General features: G+C 34.7%; 1 protein-coding gene across 1 annotated transcript in view; it reads left to right on the forward strand.

Moving 5' to 3' along the window:
* The window catches only part of TBC1D5 (TBC1 domain family member 5), a 35,215-nt gene extending 18,088 nt beyond the window's left edge, over window positions 1–17,127 (forward strand). Inside the window, exons 9-14 of the mRNA XM_069819508.1 lie at window positions 1,300–1,442; window positions 5,655–5,761; window positions 6,098–6,261; window positions 8,638–8,758; window positions 11,330–11,482; window positions 16,511–17,127. Coding sequence (XP_069675609.1) covers window positions 1,300–1,442; window positions 5,655–5,761; window positions 6,098–6,261; window positions 8,638–8,758; window positions 11,330–11,482; window positions 16,511–16,840 — 1,018 coding nt within the window. The 3' untranslated portion in view covers window positions 16,841–17,127. The remainder of the gene's footprint in view (window positions 1–1,299; window positions 1,443–5,654; window positions 5,762–6,097; window positions 6,262–8,637; window positions 8,759–11,329; window positions 11,483–16,510) is intronic.
* The last annotated feature ends 1,089 nt before the right edge of the window (window positions 17,128–18,216 follow it).

The following is an 18,216-nucleotide window of genomic DNA, read 5'->3' on the forward strand; positions in this document are numbered from 1 at the left end:
GTATTAACTAGAAATCTATTTGAGAAAAATTCGTTCTGGCACTGGGAATCGAACCTGGGACGTCTCAGCTATGCACCAGGGCACGATCCACTATGCTGGCCGAACTCTTTCTATTACTTAGAAATGTTTAGTTTAAGATGTTTCCCGATATTCAAAGTGACCTGAAATTTTTTGCTACATGTCGCTCATAAGTAGGACAATCCTAGTAGGACATCAACGTCTATTATGCAATATTACTCCTGCTCTTCTAGTCAAGTTAAACGACACAATAACCCCTTTTGCTTCCTGTGTTGAAAACCTTGGAGTTTACTTTGATACGCATTTAAACTGGAATAACCAAGTAACCCATATTATCAAAAAAGTGCTTTCCATACTACATTCCTTAAACAGCATTCGAAAATTCCTCCCGCTGTCACTCAAGAAAATACTAGTGGAAACACTAGTAATGCCCCACTTCGATTATTGTGATTCTCTACTGACTGACCTCAATGTCAACCAGTCGCAAAGATTACAACGTGTTCATAATTCTTGTGTTCGCTTCGTCTGCGATGTCCGTCACGCTGACCACATTACCCCATCCTTCCAAACTCTAAACTGGCTACGGCTTAACGAACGTAGAAATTTTCATTCTCTTGTTCTCCTTTTCCAAGTCCTTCACACCTCTACACCTACCTACCTTGCCTCCCGTTTCAGTTACCTGTCATCACATCACAATCTCTACACGCATGCAAAATAGCCGCATACTAGCCATACCAACACACAAGACATCATCGTATTCATCATCATACACAATCTCGCTCTCGCGCTTGTGGAATACCCTACCCAGTGACATCAGAGACTGTCGGAATTTAGTAGCGTTCAAAAGCAAACTTATTAAGCATTTTCTTACTGCGTAGAGTAGGTTTAATTTTTACTTAGTTAATAAAAAAAAATAAATTTCTCTCTTCTTAACTTTTACAATAAACTGTCTAGCTTTTATTAGTCAGTTAATCTTTTAGTACTTTGATTTTTATTGTATTTGTAAATTTAATATTAATTATAATTATAATTGTAATTGTATTCTTAATATTGTAGTTGTAATCCCCTGGTAGAGGGGGAGAGAAGGCCTGATGGCCATATCTCTGCCAGGTTAAATAAATAAAATAAATAAATAAGTAAGTAAACAAAAATCCAACGTTTTGGAACTATCTGTTGGCTTCCATGACAAGTAAAGTCCCCTGCACATTTAAAATTATTCAAGTTTCGAAATGAGCACACGATGTATAGAAATGGGCATAATTGGCTGGTGTGTTGTTGCAGACGCTGGCTGCGTCTTCTGTTTGGCAGGGAGTTCCCCCTGCAGGACCTGCTAGTGCTGTGGGACGCCATATTTGCAGAAGGCGACAACTTCGAGCTGGTCAACTACGTGGTGGTGGCGATGCTCGTAGCCATCAGGTACCAGTGTGAGTTCGCCAGACATTAAGTATATTGTGAAGGAAACAGTGTATGCTTTAGGGCAGGCATCGGCAAGAATGCAAATATGGGAAATGCCTGTTATTATTCAGTTGAGAAGCTTTTATCATCCAGTCTGCTGTCAAAAAATCTGAAAGTTAGAATTTATAAAACAGTTATATTACCGGTTGTTCTGTATGGTTGTGAAACTTGGACTCTCACTTTGAGAGAGGAACATAGGTTAAGGGCGTTTGAGAATAAGATGCTTAGGAAAATATTTGGGGCTAAGGGGGATGAAGTTACAGGAGAATGGAGAAACATAATTAGGAACATTAAATCCAGACGTTTGAGATGGGCAGGACATATGGGCGAATCCAGACATGCATATAGAGTGTTAGTTGGGAGGCCAGAGGGAAAAAGACCTTTAGGGAGGCCGAGACGTAGATGGGAAGATAATATTAAAATGGATTTGAGGTAGGTGGGATATGATGGTAGAGACTGGATTAATCTTGCTCAGGATAGGGACCAATGGCGGGCTTATGTGAGGGCGGCAATGAACCTCCGGGTTCCTTAAACGCCAGTAAGTAAGTAAGTAAGTATCGGCAAAAATGCAATCGTGATTACTCATAATAGTGATGTCGCAGGGGCAGCTAAGCAAACTGTCTCTGCATCACCCTCTCCCTTTCTTTCAACTCCCCTACAACTCCGGTACTCGAGCATCTATCAGTGGCGGATTGCCTGCTTAGATTTAGATTGCTTCTCTCTCATAATCTATGTTTGTTCAGAAAGATGTCTTTAAGGAAGAATGTGATAAAAAGTATTTTTTGTTGTGCACATGGCGACAGTGTAAAGTACCTCGCATGTCACAATCAATCAATCAATCAAACTCCTGTATCTCCTCATGAGGAGCATAGGGCATTCACAAAGTGCCTCCATCGGACCCTATTTGTAGCCAACTTCTTCACTTCGCTCCATGTTTTCCCCTCCCTAGCAATTTCCTCCAAAACTGTTCTCTTCCATGTATTTTTTGGCCTTCCTCTTGTTCTACTACCCTGGGGGTTCCAATCCAAAGCCATTCTTTCAACTGCTCCATCTTCTTTCCTGATTGTGTGCCCTATCCAATCCCACTTTCGTCTTTTGATTTCTATTGTGATTTCTTTCTGATTTGTTATCTTCCATAGTTCTGAGTTTGTGATTATGTGTGGCCATCTAATTTTTAAAATTCTTCGTAAACATCTATTAACAAATGTTTGCAGTTTGTTTTGTATAATTTTACTTATTTTCCATGTCTCACAGCCATATAATAAGACTGATTTCACATTACCGTTAAAGATTTTAATTTTTGTAGATCTAGATATAATATAAGATTTCCATATTGGGTACAACTGGACAAATGCACTATTTGCATTTTTATTCGGTTCTTTACATCCTCAAAATCTCCACCATCCTTGTCAATTATACTACCCAAATATTTAAATTCTTGAACAGTATCAATGTTATTATTATAACTTTATCTGTCTTTTTACTATTTAATCTCACTTCTTTAATTTTCTTTACGTTTATTTTCATATGAGCCCCTTTTGTTACTTCTAATAAAGTATTAACTTTATTCTGCTTATCACCAAAACTATAGGAGAGCAGACAGATATCATCAACGAAATCCAGATCTTCCAAGGTATCATTTAATCCCCATCTTATACGTCTTGTAACATTGCCAACAGACCTTTCCATAATATCATTCATAATAATCAGAAATATGATCGGAGAGAGAATACAACCCTGGTTTCACTCCATATGTAGTTGTTATATTTTCTGACAGCATACCTTTATGTATGACATTACAAGTATAATTTTCACACATAAGTTTAATTAGTCTACAAATTTTTTCTGGTATACCAAATTTTATTATTGTTCTCCATATATAATCTCTGTTAAGCGAGTCAAACGCTTTCTCAAAATCGATAAATAGTAAATGCATGTCACAATGATTAACACGAAATCACAGATAAGCATGTACAGAACCGGGGAAAAAAAATGGCTTGCTTGAATTTTCTAAGTTCCAAACTCAATGCATTGCAGATGCTGTTTTCTCCAAAGCAGTGGGACACAAGAGATTGCTTTGGCAGTTGTGAAAATTCATTTTACGTTGATTGTTGTTATTGCCCAAAAGGTATTAGAAATGATGCGATAAAAATTTATATGTTCTTAATGCAGGGCTGCCAAGTGTCAGCCTTTTTCTAAGGTTTGTCAGCTTATCAGTGCACAATACCTGGTAGTCAGCTTTTTTCACAAGTGGTATGCCGGTCTCTATTTTGTATAATTCAGTTTATTTCAATTTTCAATTTACATTTTTATAGAGACGGCAAAATAAAGCTGAATTTTGTTTCTCACTGAAGATAGACTATTCTCTCTTCCATTGCATGTTGAAAATTTTATTAAACTATGAGGGAAAGTGCCATGAACAAAATGTTTGATGAAAAATATTTTAATAAAGCCTGACGTGCTACTGAAGAGTATAATAAAAGAAATTCATAGTAATCTGGCTGTATCTATTGTGTTTCACATTTTCAATGCTGAATATTTATTAATTATAATTTTTCTTATGAAAATTACAATTAATGTTGTCAGATTTTTTGTTGTTGTCAGTTTCTCTAAACACTATTTCCAGCTATTCCACAATTTTAACTTGGCAGCCCTGTTAATGGTAGGTGAATATTTATAAATCCTGCAGTAAAATAGAATTTTGTTGTTTAGTCAGCTGCCCGAAGACAGGTTTGAACCTCACAGGTGACACCAATAAGGCATCACTTATAAGCGCCAACTAACCCAGAAGATAATGGGATAGGGTGGCCAGTTCCTTTCCACCTCCATTGCATACATCGCTGATTAGTTAAATATTACACTAGTCAGACTTCAGTATTGTTCTTCCTCTGACACATATCGTCAAGTGAGATGTACTGCCTGATAATAGATGTACATATCAGCAGAACCTCAATCAGAGGTGACTTATAACTAGGGATGTGATTTTATGGTGATTATTTTACCCTGATTCGGCGATTGAAATAGTTTAATTTTATTTCGTAAAAAAAACAAGCAATTTTGCGCATATTTCTCACCTTAAAGAGACTTAAAAAATAATAAAACCACATTTTTAAAATTATTATTGAAACAGTTCTTTGAAACTGAGAGAAAATTGTTGTATCGTTAATTAAATTCATAATTCAATTTTATTCCACTGTGGGGTAGTGTTGGCATTACCTTCTTCATATCACAAAGGCAGTTGTTGCGAGAAAGAGAAATAACCATTGTCTGCTTGTGCTGCTCCCTGGAAGTAGTCTCTGAATCTAAGTGTACATTGTTGCCAGATGTCACACGCCTGTAATGCTGAACGATCAAATACCCGTATGTAGAAATGTTCATGTATATTTTATCTATCAATCTTCTTAACGTATCCAGCTGTTTGCTGACAACATAAAGTCCACTATAGTCCACTGTAGTCTATTCAGTTGTTGTTTTTCACGAGAAATGAGGGGTATTTTGATCGGTGTTCATTATAGATGCCTGTTGCTAGTAGCCAGAGTTGGGGTGTAGTCAATATATACTGCAGGGCTGTGTCTTCTGCAACTGGTACTGATGATTTTAATTTACTTCTTTTGTGGTTTATGGATGGACAGTATAGAAGAACGTGTTCCAGATCTTCATCATGATTATTACACCACAGACAAGTAGGATTATCAGAAAGGTGAAATCGGTGTAGGTACAATTGAGTGACAATGTGACCTGTTCTGGCTCGTGTTAAAAATGTTTGAACATGTCTGGGGAAGTTTTTGCACATTTCCAGGTCATTTAGTATATTTTATAACTAAGAAAATTTTCACATTTTATTTGGAAGAAAGTCAATTTGCATAAGAATTCTCTATGAAACCTGTTTTTTTTTTTTTTTTTTTGTTTGTTGAAAATATCGTGATTAGGAAGTAATTTCGTGGATTTCTGTCAATTTCGCAAAAATTGACGGATATATTTCACTTAATTTTGGACTTTTGTTAAGGAATTTGCCTTTTCCATGCATAAAATTGAGTTTTTAACACATTTCGCGCATATTGTTAATACCAAAAAATCACACCCCTACTTATAACTTAAGAATTCCATTGATTTCTAAGTGGTTCACTATGAATTCGGCCCTAAACATTGAATTTGAAAGCTGTCGTTGTGTTTGGTTGCAGTACTGAGTGGAGATTACACAACCTGTATGACCTACCTCATGCGCTATCCAGGTGCTGTGGACATAACTTACATTATTGAACATGCTCTCTTCCTCAGGGATCCACAGGTATGGCACAAAGTTAATATTAGTACGTAGCAGAGTAAACCATTTTGTGGACCAGTGGTACATTATGTCTCAGAATACCTTGTACAGTAGTGGCAAAAAAAACCGGACCGACCCTTGTAGTTGATTCAAGAGCCTTGTTCACTCCAGAGCATGATAGACTGGTAACTAAGACTTTCGTCTTTCCTGCCTGGGAAGGAAACTTTTTTTTGTTCCTTGTTCAAATTTATTCCCAATATGTTTTGATTGCAGTGATATTTTACTGCTTAATTAACTTATTATTCCCAGAACATGAATTTTACCAGCAATCTATACAGTCTACATTGTTGGTTGTTACAGAGACACTGCTCGCCAGCAATGACGTCTTTTCCAAACTTGCCTAAAGTGACCGTGGGGGGTCGCACAGATCTCAACCGAGCTGCAGGGAATCAGCCAACAGGCGCAGAAAAGGAAGTGCCCAGGAAGACACAGAACTCTTCACAAGGAGCATCACTTTCTGGACGGTATTGACCCTATTGCTGTCAATCTCTGCTTCTTCTCATTATACATCACAGATAATACTCTGCAAGTCGTCAGTCACTTGTTAACATGTTCGCCATTGAACCTGAGCACTGTGAAACAAGCAGGCCCGGGTTCCAATCCTGGTTGGAACAAGTTACCTGGTTGAGGTTTTTTCCAGGGTTTTCTCTCAACCCATTAAGAGCAAATATGTTGCCTGTTTTGCAATATTATTGACTTTTTCGTTTCCAGGTATACCACAATGACTAGGTATCCATTGAAATGTTATTTCCTTTTGGAGTTATTTTAGTTTACTTAATTGTTTCTGAATTGGAATAATTCTATGTGCATATAGGTTTTGTACATATTTGATTATATTAAACTAGCCGTACCCGTGCGCTCTGCTGCACCCGTTAGAAATAAATATAAAGTAATTACATAATTAAAATAGGACGTTTGATCCAGGGAACATTTGTGTTTGATAGAAGGATAAATCGTTTAATATGTTACTTAATTTAAATTGCATCCAAATAATTAAAATGCGATCATTTTGGTCCAGAGACACTCATTTGGTGCAATGACAATTCCTTTAACATGTTTCTAATTTTTATTACATGCAACCATAGTTTAATGAACATTGACATCATTTAGATTTAATGTGTATACTTTATTTTACTTGTTATAGGTTTCCATTGAATTATGGCAATAACTTAATTTTAACCCTTGTTTTCTATGTATTCAGTAAATGGCGTTTGGCCCACTATGGTTCTGAACCCTTCAAATAACTTAAATTATATTATATAATATTATATTACATTACATTACATATAGTATATTATATTATATTATATTATATTATATTACATTATATTACATTACATTACATTACATTACATTATATTATATCACAAGTTACTGTAATAACATTATAGCATTATGTCCATCTAGAGAAACTACACTTTCCAATGGTGAAATAATAATTAATTATACAAATCGGTTAATTTAGCTTCTGATATTACTTCATACAAACATAGAAACATTCTCTGTAGGCTATCTTTCATAGCTTTCGATTGTTGCTGTTCAAGGCCCCTTATAGACGAAGTCATTTGTTTTTTATTTCATTATACGGTCTTAGATGGCAGTTATTTTAATTTTAAAATTCATTTATCTCATTAATTATCAGTCTTATCAAAATTTTGTACAGAATAAAACTTATCGCAAATTATTTTTAAAGAAACGTTTGTTATGTAACATTTTTCACATAAATCAATAATAAGCGAGATATTTCGATTTATTTAATTCAGGCCCCCTTATAACCCCCCTTTTAAATAATGTATTTTGAATGCCATATAGCCTAAAATCTAAGTTACAACGAACATAATTTATATTCCAATTTTCATCAGAATCGGTTCATCCATTATCGCGTGAAAAGGTAACAAACATACAGATAGACAAACAGACATACAAACAAAAATTTCAAAAAAGCGATTTTCGGTTTCAGGGTGGTTAATTATATATGTTACGACCAATTATTTTTGGAAAATCGAAAATTACCAGAAAAATTTCGGCTACAGATTTATTATTAGTATAGATATAGCCCCCTTGGAGTAAAAATATAGTGGGACTGCGTTGGTGTTAATGCAGCTTATGTGGGTACCTCTTCAAGTGATATCTCTATCCAATGCTTTTGCTTCAGTAAAGTCTCATTTTACAAACCTATGGATCAACAATTGGCTCTCTTCTCAGAAAGGAACAATTTTACAGTCTGTACAAAAGAAACCAAATGACCTGGAAATGTACAAAAACTTGCCCAGACATGTTCAAACATTTTTAGCAAGAGCCAGAAGAGGTCACATTGTCACTCAATTGTACCTACACCGATTTCACATTTCTGATAATCCTACTTGTCTGGTGGTGTAATAATCATGATGAAGATCTGGAACACATTCTTCTATACTGTCCATCCATAAACCACAAAAGAAGTAAATTAAAATCATCAGTACAGTTGCAGAAGACACAGCCCTGCAGTATATATTGACTACACCCCAACTCTGGCTACTAGCAACAGGCATCTATAATGAACACCGATCAAAATACCCCTCATTTCTCGTGAAAAATAACTGAATAGACTACAGTGGACTATAGTGGACTTTATGTTGTCAGCAACAGCTGGATACATTAAGAAGATTGATTGTATGTAGATATAACTACACCGGAACACGAGCTTTGTTCATACATGTGTTCCCGATTCTTTCTATCATCTGTTATTTAATATAAATAAATAAATAAATATCAATTGTCTATTTATAGTAGGACATTTTTAAATGACATGTGTTGCCGATATATCGTATTGGTAATTATGAATTTGATTGCGTTTACAGGTTCAAGAAGTTGTCAACGAGACCAGACCGTTGGCTGGGTGGTAAGCCAACCAAGAAGAGTGGAGCCACTGGTGGAAGGGGCGACACTGATGGCACTATTGTTGATGGATACACGCTTGATGTATGTTGAGATTGTGCTGCTGCATGATGTTGTATTGAAATATGACGTGTGTGTGAACAAGAATACTTTGCAACTTTGATTATTGTCGTTAATTCATTCTGCAGAACTGTAATAGTTACCAAAACAACGATAAATAATTAAATAATTTAAATTTATTTGATAGACACGTTTAATTTCAACAATAATATCTAAGTTCTTTTAGGATATAACTTTGAACAAAATTGTGTAATACAATAACACTAGCTACTAGCACATTGATTTAATTTAATAAAAATGATTAAATCCATTATACATCTTACAGGATTTCGACAGAAAAACTTAATAAATGCTGTAAAATTCAATAAATACTGAATTGCATGTTCTAATGGGAGACTACATTTTTGTTTACCAACTTCTGACATTGAAATTAATAGCTACATACTCCTAGATCCCAACATCACAAGGACAGTATGTGCGACTGTAGGCTTACAGAAAGCTGTTACCACATACAAAAACAAAAGCTGGTAACCAAACAAAATATTTACATTCTGGTGACTGCAAGCAATAAAACTGACGTGCAATAAACAGGATTGAAAACTGTCACTTGTATCAGTTACAGTAATAGAAATGTATACTGGTACATGATGAGGCAACAATAACGATTAGTAGGTATAATTTAAACGACTGCTTCGTTCATGTATGCTCCAATGGAGTGTAAAAATCTGAGTTTTAACCAATCAAAACCAACTATCAATAATTGTAATCTTGTCGCACCTGATGCGCATTTGTTTTATATCTTCTCGCATCTGATGTTCAGATGTTAAAATATTTTCGTAGTTTCCTTAACAATACAGTGGGCCGTGATATTGCATGATGGCCGAACTAGCAAATGTAAGTATTAAATATCTTAATTTATAATATAATCTGTTTCTGTGTGTTATAAATTATTTATTAATATTTTCGCGAAATAGTCTTATTCTAATATCACAAGAGTTCTCATCTTGTCGATAATTCACTAAATAAAAGTACCTGGTTCAAAATAAAATGTTATAACCTCAAATATTTGTTTAATTTTTCTGTTTCAATAATCATAATTTCTACAGCTATTGTCAAATGTTTACCTGTGAATTTCATATTGCAGGAGGCCATGCCGGTCAGTGAAATATATTATCCATGTTGAATCTTTCGTACACTACTTTTAACACTTGAATATAAATAATTGATTAAATGGCGATCTTACTGTGTTAATTATGTAAGCATGTGCGGCTTACAGCTGTTTCGGTGTTACTTCACACACCCCACACAACACAAACATGCTGCATTCAGGACAATGGTACACAGATTACTCAACATATCCATGAGCCAACAACACTACAATGAAGAAGTGAACACAATCAAATACATAGCACAAGAAAAAGGATACAATCCAAACATAATAGACAACATAATAAGGAAGACAAAAACAAAAACTCAACAAACACAAACACACGCAAAACACAACACAAACACAAGAAATACATCACACTAACATACGAAAACAAAAACACACACAAGATCGCATCCTCATTCAGAAAACAGAAATACAACATAGCATACAGAACAGAAAACACACTACAAAGACATCTCAACACACAAACAAATAAATACAACCACACAGGTGTATACAAACTCACATGTAATAGTTGCGACAGTTTCTACATTGGACAGACAGGCAGATCATTCCAAACTCGATACAAAGAACACATTAAAGCAATAACCAGAGGACACAATACATCTACATATGCCGAACACATAACTAATGCTAACCACACATACAATAACATAAATACAGACATAGAAATCCTACACATACAACCCAAAAACCAAAAACTCAACACACTAGAACAATATGAAATATACAGACACACTAAAACACACCCTGATCAAATTCTCAACACACAGATCAATTTCAGAACACACACACTATTTGACACCACATTTCAACACTTTTCAACAATCGAACGCACACACACAACATGCAGCGAAGTTCGAGATGACGCCGAGATCTAGGAGGCTCTGAGGATGGTGTGAAGAAACACCGAAACGTCCACACCTGTGGAGTAACGGTTAGCGCTTCTAGCCGCGAAACTAGGTGGCCCGGGTTTGATTCTCGGTCGGGGAAAGTTACCTGGTTGAGGTTTTTTCCGGGGTTTTCCCTCAACCCAATATGAGCAAATGCTGGGTAACTTTCGGTGTTGGACCCTGGACTCATTTCACCGGCATTATCACCTTCATCTCATTCAGACGCTAAAGATGTTGATAAAGCGTCGTAAAATAACCTACTAAAAAAAAACACTGAAACAGCTGTAAGCCGCACATGCTTACATAATTAACACGAGTAAAATCGCCATTTAATCAATTATTCAGAAATATATTAAGTTAGCAACTTCAGTATCTTATTTAATAGTAATATAATTAGGTTGTCTTATTTTTATTATTTATGTATTTATTATTATTCGCGAAATAGTGTCATTCAAATTTCACACGAGTTCTCATTTCTTTGAATACTTCATGATGCTGTGCACTAGCAACTGTTGTGATTGTTGCTTACAGGACCCAGCCTTGGTAAGGCAGGAGCTGGAGCATGCCCACGCTGTGATGTCCATCAGCCGCATGAAGCTCTTGCAGTATCACTCGGTGCTTCAGCGCAACCTGTCCCCTTCTGCTAGTCCGGAGGCTGTGCAGGCCATAGATGGCTTGCGAGAGGTTCGTACTAGACACTGCTCATTCACAAAGATGATTAGCAACAGTCATGTCGATTGCACTTGGTGCTCAAGAAATAAAATTGCATTTTAAAAAGAAATTACTCCTAGACCGAAACATTTTTCCCTTAGAATAGGAGCTGCTCCTAGTACATTGTCTTTTTTTTTTTTGTTTCTTATTTTTATTATTTAATCATGTAAATCGTGTTTATTTATCACTTAACGCCAATATGTATCCCACTGTGTTGTTTTTTTATTATTAATCTATTTTTTTTGTGTACATTTTATTATTTTTCCAAGATCCTTAAAATATATATTACTAGTGGCTTGTGCAGCAAATGCTGCAAACTAAGTTCATTAGAAGTTCAAATTAAAATTTTTCAAAATTATTTCCATTCAAGAATACCACACATTTTGGAAGTTATTTGCTTCCATAATAATGAAACATATCCCTCTGAATGGTTTTCTTTGTGCTAAATATTTTTTATTGAACCTATAGGCTACATCTTCAGTTCTTGAGTTTCATTAAATATATGGAAAAGACCTATACCACTTGATTAATAACTATAAAAATATTTCATTTTTAATAACAATATTATCTTACTTAAGTTTTGTATACACTACTATATATAGCCGTCACTCAGTAAATATTATAGAAATGAAGATCTAATTTCAGAGATTCTCTACGCCTACTTATATAACCCCAAAAGCTTTCACTTTCCTATCATCAATAAAACATCAATCTGTATAATAAGTTACAAATACTCACATCATGGCATTCACTATAATAATATTTAATTTTTAATGGTAATAATGTCATCAAACATTCTTAAGTTTTGTAGTTTTTAATATCCAATACACAGACAGCTGTAATCAGAAAATTACACACCAGAGAATCTGACCTGTAAATTTTTTTTAGTAAATCTTGAAGTATTTAATAACCAATATTACAGAAACATTCTGAAAAAGTTACACAAATGAAGATCGACATATTGGTATTATGATGTCAGAGAATCTGAGCCATCTGAACTCTAAATATGTCGTAGCCTTCGTGTGATATTGTTTATTGTAGTGTTTTTATGTTTTGTTTTATTCTCTAAAAGCCATTATTTCTGAAAACTGACGACGGATTTTGGAAAATAGGAAAATGACATAGGAAAACTGAAATTTCATTGAAAACTACTATTTTTTCTGAAAAATTTTGGGTTCCAAGCTTCAAAATGATGGGTCATTTATTAAAATCCGTTCAGCCATTTACCCGTAATTTTCATTACCAGTTCAAATTATATATATTTAGATATTCACCTAGAAAAATAAATAAATAAAAGCTGCTGGCAATGTTACGGGTGGGACGAAAAATTTAAAGTTTTATTTTGAATTTATTTTCCTCTTTGCAGTTCAACGAAACTTACTTACAGCTCTTTAAATAGTTATTAACAACTTTAGGTGCTTCTGACCATATGGAGGCAGCTGATCTCGATGCACCACATAGTACACAACAGTGTTGAAACCATGTGATAAGTTTCAGAAAAAATTGGTTAGGATGACATTGACACAAACTATTTACATTTATACATCAAACAGAATTTTGGGTACTGAAACCTCAAAAAAAAAAAAACTTTATTATTATTATTATTATTATCATTATTATTATATAATAAAATATTATATAATCATTTAATAAGAATGCTTGGTTTAATAAGATCTATAACTTATTCTTTTTCTACTCTGGAGTCTCTATTAATTCTATACTTTACTTTGGTTCGATCTAAACTTGAATATGCATCTGTAGCCTGGAATTCCATTACTTCAATTGTTTCAATTAAATTGGAAAATATTCAAAGAAAACTTATTTTCTTATGTGCTTTTCGATTTATACCCAATTCCTCTGACTTCAATTATATGATTACCTGTAAATATTTTAAATGTTGTAGCCTTTATTCTAGACGTCAAAATCTTGATTATCAATTTTTTTGCAAAGTGATCAAGGGTGATATTGATTGTGAGTCTATCATAAACAATATCAGCCTTCGTATTCCTACAAAGGGTTTAAGATTTCAAAAAAAATTTTATAACAAATTCAAAATCACTTTCTCCAGTCTGTAGATGCATAAGATATGCCAATTTGCATGGACACAATTTAGATCCTTTTAAGGTATAGTTTCGTTTTGATTATTAGTATTTACTGTTCTTGTTCTCAATTTTATTTATGTATGCTTTTCTTGATTTAAGGTACTATTTATTTATTCTTGCATCTTTGTATCTTCTGTTTGTGTATTGTGCTGAACTATAATTGGCCTCTGGCTGTTGTTCAGCACACAAATATTAATAATAAATAATAAATAAATAAATAATTATTATTATTGCGAGCTCCAATTTGACTACTCATATGTAGAGTTTTTCTTAATCGTTTTCAGGTAAAAATTCCCTATTTTATGGAATGGCTGTGAATAATAATTGTAGGCCTAATTAAATAATTACAATGTTTGGTATATGAATTAAATTGGATCCTTTTTTGGCAAGAAAGTCAGCAGTTTCATTTCCAGCAATTCTGCATTGTGCAGGTATCCATTCCAATAGAATTCTTTTCTGTAGTTTTTGAAGTTGTTGATCATTTTGTGACATTCTTTAATTTGGATTGACATCATTTTATATGAATTTATTGCATATAATGCTGCTTTAGAATCAGAGAGAATGACAGCATTTTGAAATTTATCTATTCTGTACAGTAGGTGTTGGAGAGAGATATGAATAGCCATTATTTCCGCATCAAAATTTGTTGTTTTAATATCCTGCTGGTTGATAAAATGAGAATATCGCACACGTAATTCCTGATCCTGAGTTGTTATCGTTAGTAGACCAATTTAATTCAGAATACAAAGACAAGCCTACCTTTTACATCCATCAAAAGACTAATTAAAAATAAATATAAAATCAAGCAAAACCAAGCACTATGTACCAAAGCCAAAGATAAAAAATGGAGCATTTTAATAAAAAACCAGAAATTATTCCAGAAATCCCACGTAAATCTGCAGTAGCAAAATTCAGACTCCTTACAGAACACGATTATTTGGCCAAACATTTGAATAAAATAGGAATTTACACAAATCCAAATTGCCCTCTATGCAACAAAGAAGAAGAAATGACTGAAGATCATCTCATAACCTGTGAAGTTCTACCTGATGGATCCACCAGAGAGAAATATTGGAGAGCAAGAACGCTAATGGCTTTGTTGCCAAAGCCTGGCATTAGATAACAACAACAGTTTTATAAAAAAATTGGTTAGGATGACATTGACACAAACTATTTACATTTATACATCAAACAAAATTTTGGAGTACTGAAACCTCAAAAAAAAAAAAACTTTATTATTATTATTATTATTATTATTATTATTATTATTATTATTAGCTCCAATTTGACTACTCATATGTAGAGTTTTTCTTAATCGTTTTTAGGTAAAAATTCCCTATTTTATGGAATGGCGTGAATAATAATAATAATAATAATAATAATAATTTTAACACAGACATTCTGGCATAGTATAAAAAAAAAAAAAGGAATTCAATTTTTCAACTAGTATTTACACGTAGGCTAAGTGCAGATATTTAGTTTATTATATTGGCAATGAGAAGATATTGACATGACCAGCAATAATTCTAATTCACAAGTGATCAATGGAAATTATTAATAATCTTTTCAAACCTCCTATGACCCAGAAACATTCAAGAATCAAAGGCTATACTACCACGGCATGACCGATTTTAATGGAGTATTGTAAGCCTGAACCATATGAAAGTGTAGTAGAAAAAGTCATGGCCAGTGAAATATGTTTTAACAAGGACTGCTGGGTATACTGAAGCAGATAAAAAGAAAATAGGGATAGCATGGTTAATATTTCACATAGATAAACACATAGTCAGGCCTAATTAAATAATTACAATGTTTGGTATAAGATACACATGTTAGTACTAGTTATTTTAGCCTTTCCTTCCCATATTATGTTGTTGTTGTTTTCTAATGCCAGGCGTTTGACAATAAAGTCATTTGACCTCTTGCACTCCAATATTTTTCAAAGATATTATCATGACCAGCCACTGAAGCACAGATTTTGAGGTGTTCCGAATCCATTTCTTGGTTTGAGTTGCACAATGGGCAGTTAGGGGACTGATATATTCCAATTCTATGCAGGTGTTTGGCCAAACAATCATGGCCTGTTGCCAATCTAAATGCAGCTACAGACGATTTTCGTGGTAAATCGGGAATTAACTGTGGATTTTGATGCAGAGAGTTCCATTTTTTCCCTTGGGATTGAGTTATCAAATTTTGTTTGTTGAAGTCTAAGTATGTAGATTTAATAAATCTCTTCACAGAGTAATACATAGATTTAGTAACAGGTCTGTAAGTAGCAGTGCTGCCCTTCTTTGCTAAAGCATCCGCATTCTCGTTTCCCAGGATTCCACAATGGGATGGTATCCATTGGAATACAATTCTTTTATTGAGTGATATTAATTGAGAGAGCATTTTAGTTATTTCTGCTGTTTGAGATGAAGGTGTGTGTTTAGAGACTATTGATAGAATAGCTGCTTTGGAGTCTGACAATATAACTGCATTCTTAAATTTAATGATGTGGCATAGGAGATTCCTGACACTTTCACTTATTGCAATGATTTCTCCATCAGAACTTGTTGTTCCATACCCAAGAGATCTATAAAGTGAGAAGAGACAGCACGTAACACCTGCACCGGCACCTTGTTCTCTGGAGATCAAGGATCCATCGGTGTATAAATGAAGCCAGTTTTGTGGAGGGTACCTAATATTAATTGTCTCTAAAGACAATTGTTTCAGTATTTCAGTGTTTACTTCTGATTTCAGTATTTCTTCTGTTAAATTTAGATTATATTGTATATTTAATAGAGTTAAAGGGTTTGGTTTAATTTCTTCCCATTTTATGTAAACCCCCTTTTAAGGAAAAAGAAAAATAATCCCTCAGAGTTTCGTTATTATATATTATGCATTATGTTTGCCACAGCTGTGTTCACTACTCAAGAGCCGCCACCACCTGTCTCACCCGCTGGAGGTGGAGCCAGCGTACGAGGCCGGCGAAGTGCGAGTCGACAAGCAGCAGGCAACAGTCCAGCGAGCCGTCTCACCTCCGACACAGCTAACCTTGCAGCAGGAGAAACAAGTGACGGCAGCTGTCAAGAAGAGAGATGTGGGTGGCATACCCCCGCCCAGAAGTGAAGTAGACATGATGGTGTTCAGTCAGACAGAAGGGGTTGCTGGCTGTGTGCAGGGGGCGCCTTCCAAGAACCCACTGGGCACAGAGAACAACCCAGAAAGGGAGCGGCCCTTCACCTAGATTCTCATTCTGCGATGTTAGGGGTTAGTGCACGACTGAAGGTGGGTGAGGGAAGATAGAAATAGGGGCTGAAGGCAGCTACAGCATAGCATTGCCAATGAGTGCTACTTGCACTACTGACTGGCCTGAAATCTCGAAGTAAGTTCCTTTGCCATCATAGTATTAGTAAATATACCTGCATAGTATTCTTCTGAGCATCATTTGGATCGATTTTTTTTTGCACTTAAGCTGCTACCCTCCCCGTTACGTTTTGAAACTGGAATAAGTGGTCCACCATGTTCTTCCTCCCTTTTTTGAAATATATACGCAAATTTGTACGCATTCGCAACACTGACTTCTGGGCCCTATTCCACAAAAGTATGGTGTAATACATTACAAGGAAATTTACCTATAATTTGTACCTGCAGAAAAGTATATTCTATTATCCATGTGCTAAAAAGGATAAATATTCATCTTCCCTCTTGCTTAAAAAAGTCCCTTGTGCAGATGCTTATATTTCCCTACTTTGACTATGCGGACATTTTACTGACTGACCTCTCCAGCGACAACAAAACGAAACTTCAACGTGCTCATAATTTGTGTGTAGTTTTGTAAGCAATGTTCGTAAATATGACCATATTACCCCATTCCTGGAAACAATAGGTTGGCTTAGACTAGATAAGAAAAGAAATTTACATTCACTTCTCCTTCTCTTCGAAATCTTGAACTCTTCTATTCCTTCGTACCTGTCGTCTCGCTTCACTTACCTTTCTTCCCACCACAATCTGAACACACGCTCTCGCCATGAAACAATACTAACAATACCATCCCATCGCACCTCCTCATACTCATCCTCTTTCACAATAGCCCTGCCAAGATTCTGCAATTCGTTATCTGCTAGCATCAGGGACTGTCGAAATAAAATTGAATTCAAACGCAAACTTACTAGGCACTTGGTCAGTAATTGAGACTCGTTCAGACATGGTTTCTTGTAAATAGTTCTCTTAATCTATCACAAAATATTTCAATATCCGGTAATTTCATCACTATAGAATTTTGTTATTGTAGGTTTAATTTTTAATTCAGTAAATACAAAAATATTCTTTGTTCTTAACTTCTATGATAAAATTGTCTAGCTTTCATTAATCAGGTACTCTTGTCGTACTTTAATTTTTATTGTAATTGTAATTGTAAATTTAATATTAATTGTAATTTTATTGTTCATATTATAGTTGTAATTCCCTGGTAGAGGGGCAGAGAAGGCCTGATGGCCTTATCTCTACCAGGTTAAATAAATATTAATACTACTACTACTACTACTACTACTACTACTACTACAAGTTATAAGGATTGTGTTTCATAAAAGTATTGTGTACAATTGCACTTTATTACTCCAT

Source organism: Periplaneta americana, chromosome 2 (assembly GCF_040183065.1).
Source record: "Periplaneta americana isolate PAMFEO1 chromosome 2, P.americana_PAMFEO1_priV1, whole genome shotgun sequence".
Taxonomy (NCBI): Eukaryota; Metazoa; Arthropoda; class Insecta; order Blattodea; family Blattidae; genus Periplaneta; species Periplaneta americana.